Raw genomic sequence first — 16,531 nt, 5'->3', positions numbered from 1 at the left:
AAGAAAATATTCACATCAGGGTTGAAGTTCAAAATTACTTTTTCCTTAAATAAGGATTACTTATGCATCAGTTTGAGAACAATTTATTTAGTTGTCCTTTGCCAGCTCCCTTGAAAGCAGTTCCATTCCCAGGCTGGTGTACAAAACCCATCACCTGGTATTGATTCAGGGCCTTAAAGAGTTTTATTGTCTTCAAAACGGACAAAAGTAGAGTTAGAGGTACTGGGTGTAGAGTCAAGCTTGGGAGAATGCAACTAGCAAGCTAAACTGATGTATTTCATAAATGAGTCTTTACTAAGGGAAACCTGCGTTTATTTGAAAACTGTATGGTGGAATGTAGGCTTGTTCTGTCCTCCTATGACATCTTACATTTGTTATTCTACTAATGAGTGTGAAAGTTTGACTTGACGTCTCTTAACTTTGACAGTGTTTAACATTTCTGTAGTGCATGTTCTTGCTTTGTACTTAATACAGTACCTGGATATTTTACCTTTCCTGTATGTACTTTGGGATAATACATAGCAGGTGAGAAAAGTTGTAAAGTCTTGTTTGTCAGAGCTTAGTTATCTTGTGCATGGCTGTAGAATTGTGTTGTAAAGTGCCTGTGGCATGAGGTGAGAGTTGTCGCACTGTGCCAGCTAGTGAACTGTGTAAGAACGTGCTTTTCAAATACCATCGCACATTAATCTATGGGGAAATGTCTTGAAAATAAGATGCTTTTTATATTAGGGCACCAAATGTAGCCTTTTTTTGGGTGGACATAGTATGGCAGAGATACTGAAACATGTATATTGACTTGGAATATTGGAGGAGCTTTCCTCCTTGTAATGCCAGAGCTTTTTGAGAACCCCCAGCGGTGTAGGACCATCTCAGGAGCTATGCTCAGGCCTGAAGTACACGCATGTGCAAAAATCCCATGGTGGGAATGCAGACAGGGTTTGCAGTGGTTTTTCTTGTTCTGTGTCTTTTTCTTTTCCTTTTTCTTTTTCTTTCGTTTTTTTTTGGCAGTAACACCTCTGAATATGCTGTGAATATTTTAAGTGTTTTGGAAGAATTCACAAATTGCATGGGTTTTAGTATAGAAACCAAGCTGTCATCTTGTGAAGGATGTTGGTCAACTTGACCAAAACTGTCAGGAACAATTTCAGCACTATTCCTGTGTCTTCTTTTGTATGCTGTCATTATGTTTATTAACTTTATTACCTACTTTCTCTGTTCTAGGATGCAATTCGAAGCCATAGTGAATCAGGTATGTTTTCAAAACCTAAAATAATTTAGAATATTATTTTGTGTTTATTTTCTAGGTCATAAATTGTTTTTCTTCTGTTTTAATATTTCAGCCTCACCCTCTGCTCTGTCTGGAAGTCCTAACAATATGAGCCCAACTGGCTGGTCTCAGCCTAAAACCCCAGTCCCAGCCCAAAGAGAGCGAGCCCCTGGATCTAATACACAAGAAAAGAACAAAATTGTAAGTATGGCAATGTCTGATTTATTAATTTTTAGTTATGTAAAGTGGGCTGGGAGTAGTGGTGTGTTGGGATACATTCCTGTAATTAAAAGGCAATACAAGCTGATGGCTATCATAAAATGGTTTGGGTTGGAAAAGGACCTTAAGATCATCCATTTCCAGTCCCCTGCAAGTGGGCAGGGATGCCTCACAGTAGAGCATATCACCCAAGGCTCTGTCCAACCTGGCCTTGAACACTGCCACGGAGGGAGCATTTACCACTTCTTTAGGCAACCTGTGCCAGGGCCTCACCACCCTCACAGTAAAGAACTTCTTCATTATATCCAACCTGAACTGCCTCTCTTTAAGTTTGAGCCGTGCACTGTGTGTATGTAATAGCAGTGTAATAGTAACCAGCTTGGGAAGGCTAGCACTATTACATTATAAATACACAGAACCAATTGTCAATCACTTTATCTCAGACAGCATTGTGAAGTTATTTTTCAGCACACATTTGAGGATTACCTTTCCAAATCTTTAGGATCTGCATCTTTTCTGAAGTTCTTTTTTAATATGTTTAAAGTTAGCCTTATTTATCACTATTTGAACTGCGTTGCCATAGCTTCCATAGAAAGTGGCTATTGATAGCGCCGTCATTTTCATAGGGAATTCAGTCACAGTGCCTCAGGGATTTAACAACATACAAATTTTCCCTCAAAGGCTTGATTTAAACTTTGGGTGGGAAAAGTTACAACAATAATGAATTAATATCTCAAATTTCTTTAAGGCTTATAATATTAGAAATGAAAATAAAGTTGTTTAGTGGGACTCCCAGTTGTCAATCACTGTGGCATTGGAGAATTCCGCTCTCATCTTTTTGGTTTATTCCTTTTAAATATGTAAAGGAGTTCCTGAATTTTAGTACTGTTGTTTTGAAAAAGTCAGTATTTCAGATGTCTTTCAATAGTTGATTATGAAATATTTGTTCCTCTTAAGATCTAAGGTAGGAGTTTATGTTTCCAGTGCAGAACTTAGTGATAGCTTCCTAAGCAGGTCAAGCCATCCAAGAAAATGTTGGTGTGGAGCAGTGTGGTTTTGGCTTTGGTTTTTTGTTCGGTTGTTTGGTTTGGTTTTGGAGTTTGTTTATTTGTAAACAAACTCACTACCCCTCACAAATTGAGATGGGAAAAACAAAGTCCAAACTGCAGTACATCTTAAACGTGTGTGAAGGGAGTTCTTTCATTCTTGGTGTGTATATAGAATATATTTGATTGAATACTAAAAGTAAAACCCATGTCAATTTTTGTTCCAGAGGCCTCGTGGACAGAGAGATTCCAGTTATTACTGGGAAATAGAAGCAAGTGAAGTCATGCTTTCTACCAGAATAGGGTCAGGTTCTTTTGGAACAGTTTACAAAGGCAAATGGCATGGTAAGTTCTTGACAAGTGTTACAGTTTTCTCAAAATGTTGATAAGGTAAAAGGTAAATCCAGAAACAGGTAAAATTGTTTTAATGGTGCTGTGTGCTTACCTGCCACCAAAGGCACTAGGTGAGAAATACTCATTACCTAATACAAGCAGTGGGGAAATGAAGGCAAACAACAGACATCAAACTCTAAAATCTCACAACTGCCATCTACATGTGTACTGTGCTGGAGCCAACATTGTTTTCTTTATCACCACGTTCTCCAACAGCTTGTCCTCTGTGGAGATTTTCCTTTCCATTGTCAGGATTGAATTGGCAGAATTACCTGGGAAATTTCACAGCCTGATGTGAAATTATATTTACCTGCTTTTCAATACCTCTGTGGTTTAGTTAGCATAATATATTCAAGGTGGCAGGGAAAGGAAATGAGCATAAATTGCTTTTGCTGTGGAGTCTTTCTAAGGAGAAAATGGTTGATGTGAGAGTTTATGATATAAAGTTAGCTGGAATACTTTGAAAAGAGGCACACTGGGAACTACAGAACCAGTTTCTAAATTCAGGGCTTGTGATGTGAAAAGGGCCCTCCAGGCCCTAATTTAAATAGCATTATTGTCATAAAATAAGCTGGAAATTTACCTTCCACCCTCTATTTTTAAAGAATAAATACTTGCATGTCTTGATGCTGACAATATCTTGGCTTTAATAGAAGGACTATCCTTATGCTACAAGTAATATGCATGAAAAGTTAAACTGATTTTCATTATACAAGTGAAATGGAACACAAAACAAGAGGAAAAATAGGTTAAATAAGAGTTTACTCAGGACGCAAGGTAAGAAATGAGAATTTCTCATTAATATTTATTGTAATAAAACATTTGCAACTCTTCATATATCAAGAGCTTTGGTGTGTTAAACAGGAAATGTATGGGGCTACATAGGTAGGAAGAGCTCTCAGTTGTGTGCACAGGATGGCTGTCTCCTAAGTCAGTATCGATGTTTGATATTTGTTGTAGCTTTTTATATTCTCCTGGTTTCTCAGGGAAGTCAAAATGAAATTACTTTTTTTTTTTAACTAATTTTTGATGTGTTCTTAAGAAACTTACAGGGTTCTATTTCTTACAAGTCTTTTCCATTTAGAATTGAAGAAACAGGGTGCTCACTGTGCTTATTAGTGAAACCGCAGAGTTTTTTTGTAGTAACCTAATAGTACAAATGCAGCAATAAAAATGGTGAACCTAAATAACATTAACTGAGGTGGGCAGATTACTGTAAACTTCAGTAGAAGAGCCAGGTGAAGTTAGAGGTGTTGGGTTTCCTGAAACACCCAGCTACAAAGGGCTGTTTGCAGTGAACCTGTGGGAGGTTGTGTACAACTGGATGCAAACCGTGTTAGGTTTCCCATAAGCTTTCCTGGTTTAGTCTTCCACACTAAAACTGAAGTGTCAAGGGCAGTCTTGCTCTGAGGAGTGCCTGTCTCAGTATGGAATAACTTCCATATTTTTCCAGCTTGTTCTGATGGTTAAGTACTAATTCTCATATTTGCACCACTTCTGTTACAGACCCCATTTGGATCCTGTAGTGTCCTGTAGCATGCTTCTAAATTTAAAAGGCGGAAAGAGAACCAAGGCAGTTTAAATGGGTTGGAAGACTACCTATCATAAACACTCACATTTCCCCTTTGACCCTGGTAATCAGCTCTAGGGTTTTGGTGGTTGGGGGAGGGGGGGTGTGGTGAAAGCTGATTTATCTTCAGATCGCTGCTGAACAAAGCAAGTGCTATTGTGTATTTGTTTCTGTAGAGGAAACTGCTTGGGAAATTCCATCAAGCTTAAAGAAAGTGTGGCACCTCATTCAGTGAGCCCACTCTAAGGTTAAAAACATCTCTTCATCTGTGGAGCAAGGATCATAATGGAGAATAAACTGGAAAATCATCTGAAAACATTTGGCCTGTAGTCATTGGGTGCTGAATCCTTGCCTTGTCTGGGCATAGATCTTAGCAGGTGTCTACTTCAGGTGTTGGTAGACCATCTGTTGGTCTCGTATTGTACATCAGTAGGAGTCACAGTAGGAACTGGCTGCTTCAAAGCCTCTGATGTTGGTGCTCTACCAGTTATATTCTCTAATCAGAGAGACCTGTAAGGTATCAAACATTATGCATACCACAGATATGAGATGGTTCTCTTTATGAGACTGAAATAGGAAGTATATCACATTTACTGAAGTGAAAGGAAGAAGATAGAAATGTACAATAACATGTTCAGTAGTTGTGCATCCTTTGTGACTTCAAGTTATACAGCAAATTAAGCAGCTGGTAACTACAGTGGAAGATACTTCAGTATTTACTGGTTAAGTATTCCTAATGTTTTCAGTTGATCATTATGTTCTAGAGACATGCTAATGTTTTTCACGTGTATCTTTGAGAAGAGGCCATATTAAGAAGAAGAAAATTGGTGATTGTGGTGAAGTCTGTCACTCTAGTGTTTTTTTTAAATGTAGGCGATGATTCAGTGATGCTAAGAGGCAGCACCCTTTAAACTGTGGGATAAGTCTAGATTGGAGTATAGAACCTTTCAAATCTTTTTACTGCATGCGGACTAAGACTGAAGTTTCGGTTTGTCTGAGCTGCTTACATCTTCCTGTGACAGTGTTAAGTTTATCTTGAATTCTAAAATGTTGTCCATCCACAGTTAAATGTGATGCTTGCTTCTTTCCCAGAGGAATTAGTGGGTTTTGCTGGTGGTGCTTTTACTTTTGTTAGTTGCCTCCACTCTTGCACCCTTTTTGAATCTCTTCACTTCTACTGTTTTCTGGATGTACACTGTAAAGGTTTTTACAACTTCATTCTCTAGAAACAGCCTCCAAACAGATAGCACTGGATCATCATCTATTCCCTTGGTGTTACCATTCAACAGACACTGAAATTTAAAGCAAGCACTGACAACGAAAGCAATTCAAATGTAGTTTTAAAGTAAAACTTTCTAATCTATCAGCTTAAAGAATAGTAGAGAGGTTCTGCTTTCTGGGGTCCCCAGCTTTGCTGTTGAAATACTAAGATCAGTGATTTTTCTGCTATTCCTTGGTAGAAGATTTGCTCCTCCATTGATGGAATTTAGCAGTATTTAAATCTAGCAAGGTTAGGGTATGTACATTATATATATATAGTTTATATATCTATATAAACTTTAATATACAGAATTATAGGACAGTTAGGGTTAGAACGGACCTTAAGATCATATAGTTCCAACTCCTCTGTCATAAGAATACAAAGGTGTACATATATGTACACTAAAGCTGAATAGAAAATGGAAAGTGGTGAAACTGGATACTGTTTGGAAGCTAAAGCACTCTGATGTGACTGCGTTTGAAATGAGATGCTGAGAATGCAGCTACACTAGAATACCTGCCCTTTCAACAGCTATTTCAGATGTTGGTAGCTTTATGTCCTGCAGAAAGCATTTGTGTGATGCTAGCCACAGTTAGAAACTAGAAGGGAAGCATGTGAACAATTAGTGACTTTTTCCAGTAGACTGAAGTTCAAGTAAATGAATTGCTTGATATAGTGGAAGTTTATATGTCTGCAGGAAAACTCTTGACCTGTTACAAGTTACTGGAATTGTACTGTGCACAAATGGGCAGTGTTAAGACTACTGTATATTAATGTTACTTTGGGAGGGCAAAAAAAAGCTTCATTTTTAGTAACTTCTTCGGTAACTGTATTTTCAGGGGATGTAGCAGTGAAGATACTAAAGGTTGTGGATCCAACCCCAGAACAGTTCCAGGCTTTCAGAAATGAAGTGGCTGTGTTAAGGTGAGTTGCTCGTTTCACTGCTAAATTCTGTTATTCCAAGGCACTCACTTGGCTATTACCCCTCCTTTAAGCCATCTTGCTCAATATTCTATGTTTGAGAGACACAAAAAGCAGATCTGCAGGGAAGAGTAAACGAGACAGTTTAGTGATACTTGCTGTGAGACAGCAGTCTTAATTCGGAGTATTTCAGTAGTTCTTCACTATTCCTGAAGGTTGTATTTTTGGATGAATAATAACACCCATAATCGTTCAGGTCCTATTTGGAATGCAGGAAAAGATGAGGATGAATAAATCCTCCCAGAATTCTCATCACTGGACAGAATACTTGAACTTTGTACCTTTCACAAGTGCAGCATAACTACTTCCTTTTATGTATACTCTGATCTGCAGAACTTTTTTCTGCTTGCAAATACTGCTTTTGTGGTATCCAGTTAACTAGCTGTAATGTTAATCCTGAAACGGGACCCCTTAGAGTACGTAAGAACTATCTGGTAATTCCTTCACAGTTTATAGTGACCCTTCACTTTCCTGTTGGGATTCAGTCTTCTATCTAAATCTGTCGCTTTTTCACAGCTTTCAGGGTAATTTCTAGCATTCCAGTAACTTTCCTAATACCACTTGCAAGCATGAATGTCGGTTACTAATTTCTAAACCGTTGAATTTTCATGACAACTTCTTGAAGGTTGATTTTAAAAACTTCCTTGCAACTAAAAGGAATTTTAGTATCCTAACTAGAAAGCAGAAAATCAGCATATTTTTGTATCTCTTAAACTCAAACTTTACACACGCATTCACCCGGCAAAAATGTTGCTGGAAACTCATGTTTGGACTCAAAACTGAAACATGTTCCTTGAGCCAGGAATTTTTAAAAGCATTTGAAACCTCTTTTCGTAAAGGTCTTTGTCTTTGCTACTTTCTTTTAGGAAGACTCGGCATGTTAATATTTTGCTGTTCATGGGCTACATGACTAAAGATAATCTGGCGATTGTAACACAGTGGTGTGAAGGAAGCAGCCTGTATAAACACCTGCATGTTCAAGAGACCAAGTTCCAAATGTTCCAGCTCATTGACATTGCTCGGCAGACAGCACAGGGAATGGAGTGAGTAGGATCAACAGCACTGCTGGCTATTTTTGTTCTTGGAATGGTGTTTCCCTTCTTACTCCCAAAATCTAGTATGTAGAGTTACTCTGCTAAGATAGTAATGGGTCAGAGTGGTACACCCAGTAGAGAGCTTGTGCAGCCTTAGTTTCAGCACTGTTGTATGCATTCTTACTTTGATTTAGTATTTCCCCCCCCCTTGGATTTGCCTTAGCTGGTGTCAGACCACTGGTCACTTAACAGTTAGCTTTTCTGTATTTTATCTTCTTTCATAGCTTGAGGTCTTACTGCCAGGCAACTAGATGAGATCCTATTCTAAACATAGAATTAACCTTTTTTCCCCTCTTTGTATTACTTCCTATAACATCACAGTGTTTGGCAAATACTAATTTATACTCATGGTACTTCTCTGAGATGAGGGGGTGGCTGTTCCTGTTCTACAGCTACAGACACAAGCACACAGATGCATTTTGGAAGCCTTCCCCATACTCTTGGAATGTGTTGCAGTGTTCAGAGGCAGAGAAGATGCTGACAGTAGCTGACGCTGTCACTGCTCATCCATTTTGCAGCTCAGGACCCATGTTTTCAGTCAGACACCTGGCAAATGAGGGACATATATTGTGACTGCAGATTAAAGCAGTTTGTAAAAAGTAAACCTGAGATAGCATCCAAATTTCATACACGAGGACAGCGCCGAGTTCTAGGGCAATGCACAGCTACATAACAGTGATGCCACCCTTCTTGCTTTCTGAGGTTTATTTACATTGCTTCTGCTTTCTGTAATGCATAAAGCAGTAGTCATCAGCTAGTACTTGCTAACTTTATCTTTTCCCAAAGTAGACACTTCCTTTAACTAAATCAAGAGTGTGTGAAATGTTTGAGTGTGTAATAAATTGTCATAATGTCTGTCAATAAACTGAAAGACAAAGTTTATGGGAACAGCCTTCATAATGGTACTTCTGGTTTTTCTTTCACAGCTATTTACATGCAAAGAATATCATCCACAGAGACATGAAGTCCAATAGTATCCTTTTCTACCTTAGTTGTATTTCTTTTAACGTGGGTGATTGTTGTTAATATGGGGCTTTTGGGGGGGGGTGTGTGTGTGTGTGTGTGTGTGTGAAATAGCTGTTTCAGATGTATGTAACTACTAATGAGTAATTCAGTGGCTTTAACCTGCCAGAGGAGAGATTGAGATGAACTCTTAGGCAGAAGCTCTTCCCTGTGAGGGTGCTGAGGCGCTGGCACAGGGTGCCCAGAGAAGCTGTGGCTGCCCCATCCCTGGCAGTGCTCAAGGCCAGGTTGGACACAGGGGCTTGGAGCAAGCTGCTCTAGTGGAAGGGGTCCCTGCCCATGGCAGGAAATTGGAACTGTGCAAGCTTTAAGGTCCCTTCCAACAGAAATCAGTCTGGGATTTTATGAATTCCTATTGATGAGTATGAAGTTACGTGCGTAAAGCACCTTCACATATCTGACAGAAATGAAGCCTAAACTCTTTACTTTAAACTCAAGAAAAGGCAAACTGTTACCACTATATTTCTTGCAAATACATACTTTCAGTAATGCATATGGAGTAAAAATGTTGTAAACTGATGTCCTTTGCCTTTCAAAATGCCAGCTTTGGAAATTGCCAAGAACGTCCCTGGAGCTAACAGCATAAAATACAACTTCCTTTCATAAAATGCAAACAGAATGTTTTGCAAATGTTAGCATAAAAGAATATGCCAAGTGATTCCATAATGTAAGGAGATTCCCATTTTCACTTCATTTAGAAAAATAATCATTTTGGGATATGGGAGGTCAGGAGTTTGTGATTCCTGATAATGAAGACCATTTTTGTGTAGTATGTTAACTCTTTTCCTGACGTGGGAGTATGAAGGAGGAGTCAGTCATGTTTATATGCCGAATCCTCTTTTTGAATATAAAACATTCTTAAATGAAGTTGTAAAGTGGAATCTCCTTGGAATAACCCCAACAAAGAAAGCGCTGCCTGTCAGTCTTCCAATCTATTCAGTGCATAGATTGCAGATAGTACAGATGGGGGTATTTCCAGTTGAAACAGTTAAATCATGGCTAAATCTCAGGAGATCAGCCAGAGAGCTTTGTGTAAAGAGATTTTGGATTTGATTCCACTTGGTTTTATTTAGTTTCTTTTTTGAGCTGTGATGACTTCTTTGTTATTCCTCTATGTGTCTCTTGACACCAGTTATTTAAGTACCTGCAGTCATTGGTGTTAACTAACACAGTAGGTTTCTCTCCTAGCTCACCGTAATGATAGTAGTACAAACTGTGCTGAAACGTCTTGTTTAGTCTTAAATGTTAATTCTGTAATATGGATGCCAGAAAATGGCTTTTTTTTTCTGTTTAAAATGCAACTTGTAGCAGCTTTAAATAAATAAGCAGCAGTTGTTGTGGGGAGTTGGCTTGCATTTGTAAAACCTGAGCAGGTACTTCAGAATCATGTCAGAAAATTCCAAGGTGTTTGCTCAGGTCTCCCACAGGATTTCTTTAACAAGTGTTTAGATATATTTCTTCATGAAGGTCTCACAGTGAAAATAGGAGACTTTGGCCTGGCAACTGTAAAATCCAGGTGGAGTGGATCTCAACAGGTGGAGCAGCCCACTGGGTCAATCTTGTGGATGGTGAGCGAAACATTTCACTCATGTTAAATAGTTGCTTTCCTTCTGGTAATGTGTGTTTTGGCAACTGAACCCTTATTTTAAACCTATAAATCTAAATGAATCAACATATGCTGGTAGTGCTGTGTAGGCTTTTATTCTAGTTGTCGGGCAAGTTCAAATTGAAGAATGAAGTGTTGGGGTGCTTAATTGTCCGAAGTAGACATCATTCGCCTAAGGGTTCTCCTTCATTTTAAGTATTCAGGGGAGCCTTTTTCCTGCCATAATCTTGCCTTTCCCCAAATGGGCTTGTCTCACAGGAGAGCAGGCTTTCATCTGTGTAATGGTGGCTTTGTGGGATCCTTTCTCTGCCTTCTTCATTGTGGCCTCTTCTTGCCCTCCTCCCTGCGTGGGACTTGGCAACACACTTGCTGATCATGCATTTATCAGCTTTGGCAGGGGATTGGGGAAGTGCTACTTCAAGTATGGGAATGAGCACAGTCATCTTTGGTGATGACATTTCATATATATTAAGCTGCTGCTGTTAGGCCCAGGACTGTCCCTCAGCCTGCACCAGACAGTTGAGTAGGTTTTAGTGCAGCTCAGAACCGCAGCAGGTAAATGTCCATTTAGGTACAGAATTCTCAAGTTCTAGTGGAAAGCCTATGGAGTTTCTTCTGGAAGTGGTACTGCGAAGCCCTCGGCTGAGAGGACATTCCCAACTATTGCCCCTACCGTAGAATCATAGAGTGGTTAGGGTTGGAGGAAGCTTTAAAGTATGTTTAACCTCGTGGAACAGTGCCTGTGACCACGTTAAAAAGCATCATTAAAATTATGCAAGAATGTCTTAGGATTTAAAACTAACTTCCCTGTAGGTATGCCTATATACAGGAAACAGATCTTCTGGAAAAAAACTCTGCAGTGTTGCTCTTTACAGGTTTGGGGGTTTATTTTAATCATTTATAGACCATTCGTCTTTGCTGAGTCATCATTAAGTAGCAGGAGAGGTTGATTCTGTTTCCTCAGTATAATCTCTTACTGGGTTGAGTTGTGGAACTGTTGAATTTTAACTAGTACTTTGCTCAGCAGTGCTGAAGGACTTCACAGGGAAAAAAGTCTTAGTCCCCAGGAAAGGTGTTTGGCTGGTTTAGATCTTGTTTTATTCAGTCATTCAACGTTGTTTATTTGAAGTTCTTTAGCCTTACCGTTTTGCTTTGTTTTGCAAGGATGCATTTCTTTCCTGATCCTCAGTATGTGCTATTTTATATTTTGCTTTCATATTCATGTGAATGTTTCAGGATCAATTTTACAATGGAATGAATCTGTATTAGAATTTTGTATTTTTCCTCTTTAATATTGATACCTGTTTGAGAGCTGATGGTGAGAGACTCAGACTCCTTTGTATCTAAGATGTAGCAAAAGTCAATAAATACTGCACATTGGAATAATAATAGATTTTCTAATGGTAAAATGCTCACTGAATTAAAGCATTGCTTTGTTTACTCTCAAGTGCACTGATCTTTTTTTAAAGAAGATATAGAGTAGCACTGCTTGAACTTCTCCAGAGCCTTAGGTAAAACATCAGAGGTTCTGAGCTATCCCCGGTTCGTTCAGTCATTTTTGGTTGAGTTCACTCTCTGCTTTCCAAATATTTTTCCCCTTTGCTTATCCTTTCCATTCCTAAGTTCTCTTAATACTGATTTCTGATTTCCTCCTCCAACAGGCACCAGAAGTGATACGGATGCAGGACAGTAACCCGTTTAGTTTTCAGTCAGATGTCTACTCCTATGGAATAGTATTATATGAACTAATGACAGGAGAGTTGCCATACTCCCACATAAACAACCGAGACCAGGTGAGAAAGCCTCTTTGGATGCTGTGTTTTATTTCTGGAAGGGTACATTTTGTTGTCCTCAAGAAATGTAAGATAAAGGCAAATACAAAACAAGAACAGAAGTGGCGTTGACAACATGATTTGTTTCAGCAATAAATGTGTGTGGGAGAGTGTTTTAAATATTGACAGTGACAGCTACGAAAGGAAAAAAGATTTTTTTTTATAACATTTTAAGTGGCCTGTTGAATTTATTCACAGTTAAAGCTTTTGCTACGTCAATAAAGATGTGAAGTTTCCCTTTTGATGTTAAATATGCTGTTATTTTATCAAGACTGGGTTCTGTGCTTTTTACTAAGCGAAGAATCAATACTGGCTGTTGTCATCCCTGTTAGTACTGAATGATTTAGTCATTGCTAAGTTCTGTTCTTACGAATCAACTAACCAAAAATTACAAAGAAACCCATGAAGGACAGAGACCTCATCTGTTCTCTTTACACAAATGCTTTTTCTGGCTCAGCAAGTGTAGAGCTTACTCGTTCTGCAGGGCGTGAACTTCAGACAACTGGATCTTTTCGATCTGTTTTGCTTATCCTCAGTTGTGGTTTGTGAAGAGGTCGGTTCTGTTAAGGAAGTTTTTTCTTAGTTTTAAGATTGGGATATCGGAATGTGTTTTAATTCAGAATATTAAAACTATGTGCAAGCTTAAGTAATCACGACTGCTGCAAAAGATGAGACTCTTGACCCTCAGGGAAGTTTTCTGTGGAGGAGTACGATGTTTCCTGGAGAGCAATGCTGAGACCTTGTTTTAGCAACATTCTGTTGGCTTTTTTTTTTCCTGAGACAACAGCAGTTGAAAAAGACCCAGTAGCACAGTTAGTTCTGTTTACCTCTCCCCACTGAAACCCTCAGCAGTCAAAGTCCCCCCAACAACCAAACCTACCACCATTTTACCAGGTAATAGTCTTCTCAATACTATACAGCCAACTCTTAAGGTTACTGGAAGTCTGATCAAAATCCTAAACAATGACCATATTAACTTGAACTAGAACAGAAAATGTAATTTCCAACACTAATAAAATCTTTTATTGTCTTGAAACCAGACAACCCCCTTTTTTTGCTATATTAGTTACAGTGATCTCTTCTCACTTGATAGCTGTACACCTCCTTTTGCAACCTGTAGTATAGAGATACCTGAACATACAGCTCTACTGAGGGATTGTGCTGTTGTGCCCAATTGGCTGACTGCTCCTGACTACCGAGGCTGAGGGTTGCTTCTCACTGTAGCCTTCAGTTGAAGGACACTGCTATGTTATGTCCATGTCATGTAGCATCCCCTGTTCTGTTCTGAATGCAATAGCTCCTTCCCTTGTTGAGCATTACAGAGCAGTGCTGCTCTGATTTAATCATGTCCTCCATTACACAAACCCAGGACCATTGTTTCAGTTAACTAACTGGGACAAGTTGACAAGGCTCTGCTGGTGTGTGTGCCTTTGGGACTTGTGTTTAATGCTTTGGGACACTAATGCTATCCAGTGAAACAACTCCTACAGCTTTGGTTTTCTGCCACTTGCTGCTTCTCTTTCAGATTATTTTCATGGTTGGCCGAGGGTATGCTTCTCCAGACCTCAGTAAATTGTACAAGAACTGCCCCAAAGCAATGAAGAGGCTTGTAGCAGATTGTTTGAAGAAAGTTAGGGAAGAACGACCTCTGTTTCCACAAGTAAGTGATTTCCTGCATCTGAGTTTCAGAGTATTTTGTGAATAGCCATTAGCACACAAAGCATTCTAGAGGTTTTGGTTTATATGAAGTGTACCTGCTTCCTATTTTAGTCTTTATTCATATGTGTATTTCTCATAGCCCAGCTTCCTTAAGCAGTTTGTAATTCTAACTGGACATAAGGGTCACCAAAACAATACTACGCATGCAGACTGACACAGTCTTAGGCTTACACTGGAACAGTTTGCTTTCAACAGCTGACCTGTTTTAGAGATAAGCCGACAAAAACAAAAGCCCTAACATAATCTCTGCTGAACCCAGGACATTATCTTCTTTTAGTGTAGGTTTGAGGGAAACAAGACCGTTTCCTTCCCCACGGAAGAAGCAGACAAAATCCACTGAGGGATGTAAATTCATGTAGCAATTTTAGGTGGTTTTACCAAACATACTTTACCTTTCTGTGTTGCTATGAAGATGATGAAGGTACCTTTAAGTAGCTGGAATTAAGTATCAGCAGATTTTGAAGAAATAACTTGCTGTTACAGTCAAGTACAGCTTTTGTTTAAAGTGTTCTTTATAATGTTGTTTTCTAAACAGAGTTTTAGGTAGAGGATGCAGTTCTCTCCCTGTCACTTGTGGAGGACTGCACAGATGCAAGTTAATTGATCATAATGTCTGTGGACTAATGGAAAGTATCCTCCCATCCTCTGAAACTCAGTGAGACCCTACATGGCAATGAAACTGTGTGGCAGAGTTTGGTTATTCACACTGGAATATTCCCAGAGTGTTGTTTCCAGAGCCTCCACACAGTATGCTGTTGCTCTTAGAAGATACACTAAAAGCTGTAAGAAAGGGGAATGGCTTTAACCTGCCAGAGGGGAGACTGAGATGAGCTCTTAGGCAGAAGCTCTTCCCTGTGAGGGTGCTGAGGCGCTGGCACAGGGTACCCAGAGAAGCTGTGGCTGCCCCATCCCTGGCAGTGTTCAAGGCCAGGGTGGACACAGGGGCTTGGAGCAAGCTGCTCCAGTGGAAAGGGTCCCTGCCCATGGCAGGGAATTGAAACTGGATGAGCTTTAAGGTCCCTTAAACACAAACCACTCTGGGATTCTCTGATTAAGACTTAAGTATAAAGAGCTCCTTGTCTAACAGGCCTTGTTTTAATGTTATGTATTTCCTTCAGATACTGTCATCCATTGAATTGTTGCAACATTCTTTACCCAAAATCAACCGGAGTGCTTCTGAACCATCTCTGCACCGTGCTGCCCACACAGAGGACATAAATTCATGCACGTTAACATCAACGAGACTGCCCGTGTTTTAGGATCGTGCTCCCCTTCCCTCATCCTCTCCAGTGCTGGGAAAGGAACAGAAGTAACAGAAGTTGTGCTTTTAATGCCTCAGTGTACAGGATCAGTGCCAGCAGGATCATCTGCCTCCCAGTTTTAAGAACAAGCTGCTAAGGATGTCTGCAGTTCTTACCCTGCAGGGACACGGCTCCACCTTGCCTTTTTCTACAGTTTCTTTTACTGGGATAGTTAACAGACTACAAATCAAGAGATCTATTACTATTTTTTTAATAGATGCACTTGAGCCTTATTTTTCCCATACCCAGAAGTGATGGCTGTTTCTTTGGCAGTGTTTCTGGATTGATTTGAATCTGTTGGTAAATTGGTATTCTTTACAGCAAGGATGGCTCGCCTCAGAGAGATGATGTGTTCTGGTGCTCTTTGATGTGCCACTGCAGGCTGGGGGAGTCCTCCTGACATGGGTATCTGCAAACAAGACTGAGGGAAGAGGAAAAAAACTTTCTGGAAATCAGCTCCTGCCTAAGAGCTTTCATCAAGCCAATGAAATAAGTTAAAATGCTAATTCAACACTAAATAGTTTTGCAATAGTTTTGCACATAGAAGAGAAACTCTTGCAAAAGAATGGAATATATTCTGAATTGTTCTGCTCAGAGAAGGAAGCTAGCCAGTCTTGCTACGGTCATCCTCAGTAACTTAAGCAGCTTACTTTGGTACTATGGACTTGTTTCCTGCAGCCCAGCGAGGTGGGAAGTGCAGAAAGCCAGGCTTTTGTGGCTGAGAACAGGCTCATTAACACTCTCCTTATACTTCTGCAAAATGAGCATAGTCTTCATCCCATCTGAAGCTGTCGTCCAAGAGATGCACTATCAAGAGGAAACTGAGCATATACAGTTTTTCTTGCTGATTTGGGTTTTAATTTTGTTTTTATTGCTCCTGAGAAAAATGCATTTATTGTAAGCCAAGGTTCCTCTGATTATCTTATTTTAATAAAATAAATTAAATTTTAGGTTGAAGATTCAATGTCATCCTTTAATGCGGTAATCCATCGCTCTGACATGTACAGCTAGATTGGAACAACTCAGAAAATGATATTCAGAATGATTGTTTTAAAAGCAGTTTAAGTAAAAACATTTGAGACCACCACCTCCAGGTTTGCAGTCACTTCCATTGCAGGATGGTTTTTACAACAACAGCCTCAACAGCATCAACTGATTCAGGTACTACGCTGCTGGATGATGAAGCTGTTGCACGGCACCAGTTTCGCTGTGTTTTATC

At 39.5% G+C, this 16,531-nt stretch overlaps 1 protein-coding gene across 8 annotated transcripts in view; it reads left to right on the top strand.

The window, feature by feature from the left end:
• The window catches only part of RAF1 (Raf-1 proto-oncogene, serine/threonine kinase), a 77,987-nt gene extending 61,725 nt beyond the window's left edge, over positions 1-16,262 (top strand). For all 8 annotated transcript variants that reach the window (XM_062620585.1, XM_062620575.1, XM_062620560.1 and 5 more), the window contains 10 exons: positions 1,222-1,249; positions 1,341-1,468; positions 2,760-2,877; positions 6,596-6,680; positions 7,604-7,780; positions 8,758-8,804; positions 10,304-10,422; positions 12,122-12,253; positions 13,818-13,952; positions 15,130-16,262. In XM_062620585.1, the coding sequence (XP_062476569.1) occupies positions 1,222-1,249; positions 1,341-1,468; positions 2,760-2,877; positions 6,596-6,680; positions 7,604-7,780; positions 8,758-8,804; positions 10,304-10,422; positions 12,122-12,253; positions 13,818-13,952; positions 15,130-15,270 (1,110 nt within the window). In that variant the 3' untranslated portion in view covers positions 15,271-16,262. The remainder of the gene's footprint in view (positions 1-1,221; positions 1,250-1,340; positions 1,469-2,759; positions 2,878-6,595; positions 6,681-7,603; positions 7,781-8,757; positions 8,805-10,303; positions 10,423-12,121; positions 12,254-13,817; positions 13,953-15,129) is intronic.
• The last annotated feature ends 269 nt before the right edge of the window (positions 16,263-16,531 follow it).

The sequence above is a fragment of the Pezoporus occidentalis genome, unplaced genomic scaffold, assembly GCF_034315485.1.
Source record: "Pezoporus occidentalis ecotype Australia unplaced genomic scaffold, CSIRO_AGI_Poc_V1 ctg106, whole genome shotgun sequence".
Taxonomy (NCBI): Eukaryota; Metazoa; Chordata; class Aves; order Psittaciformes; family Psittacidae; genus Pezoporus; species Pezoporus occidentalis.
The sequence above is the reverse complement of the archived record's forward strand: the minus strand, read 5'-3'. Positions and strand labels throughout refer to the sequence as shown.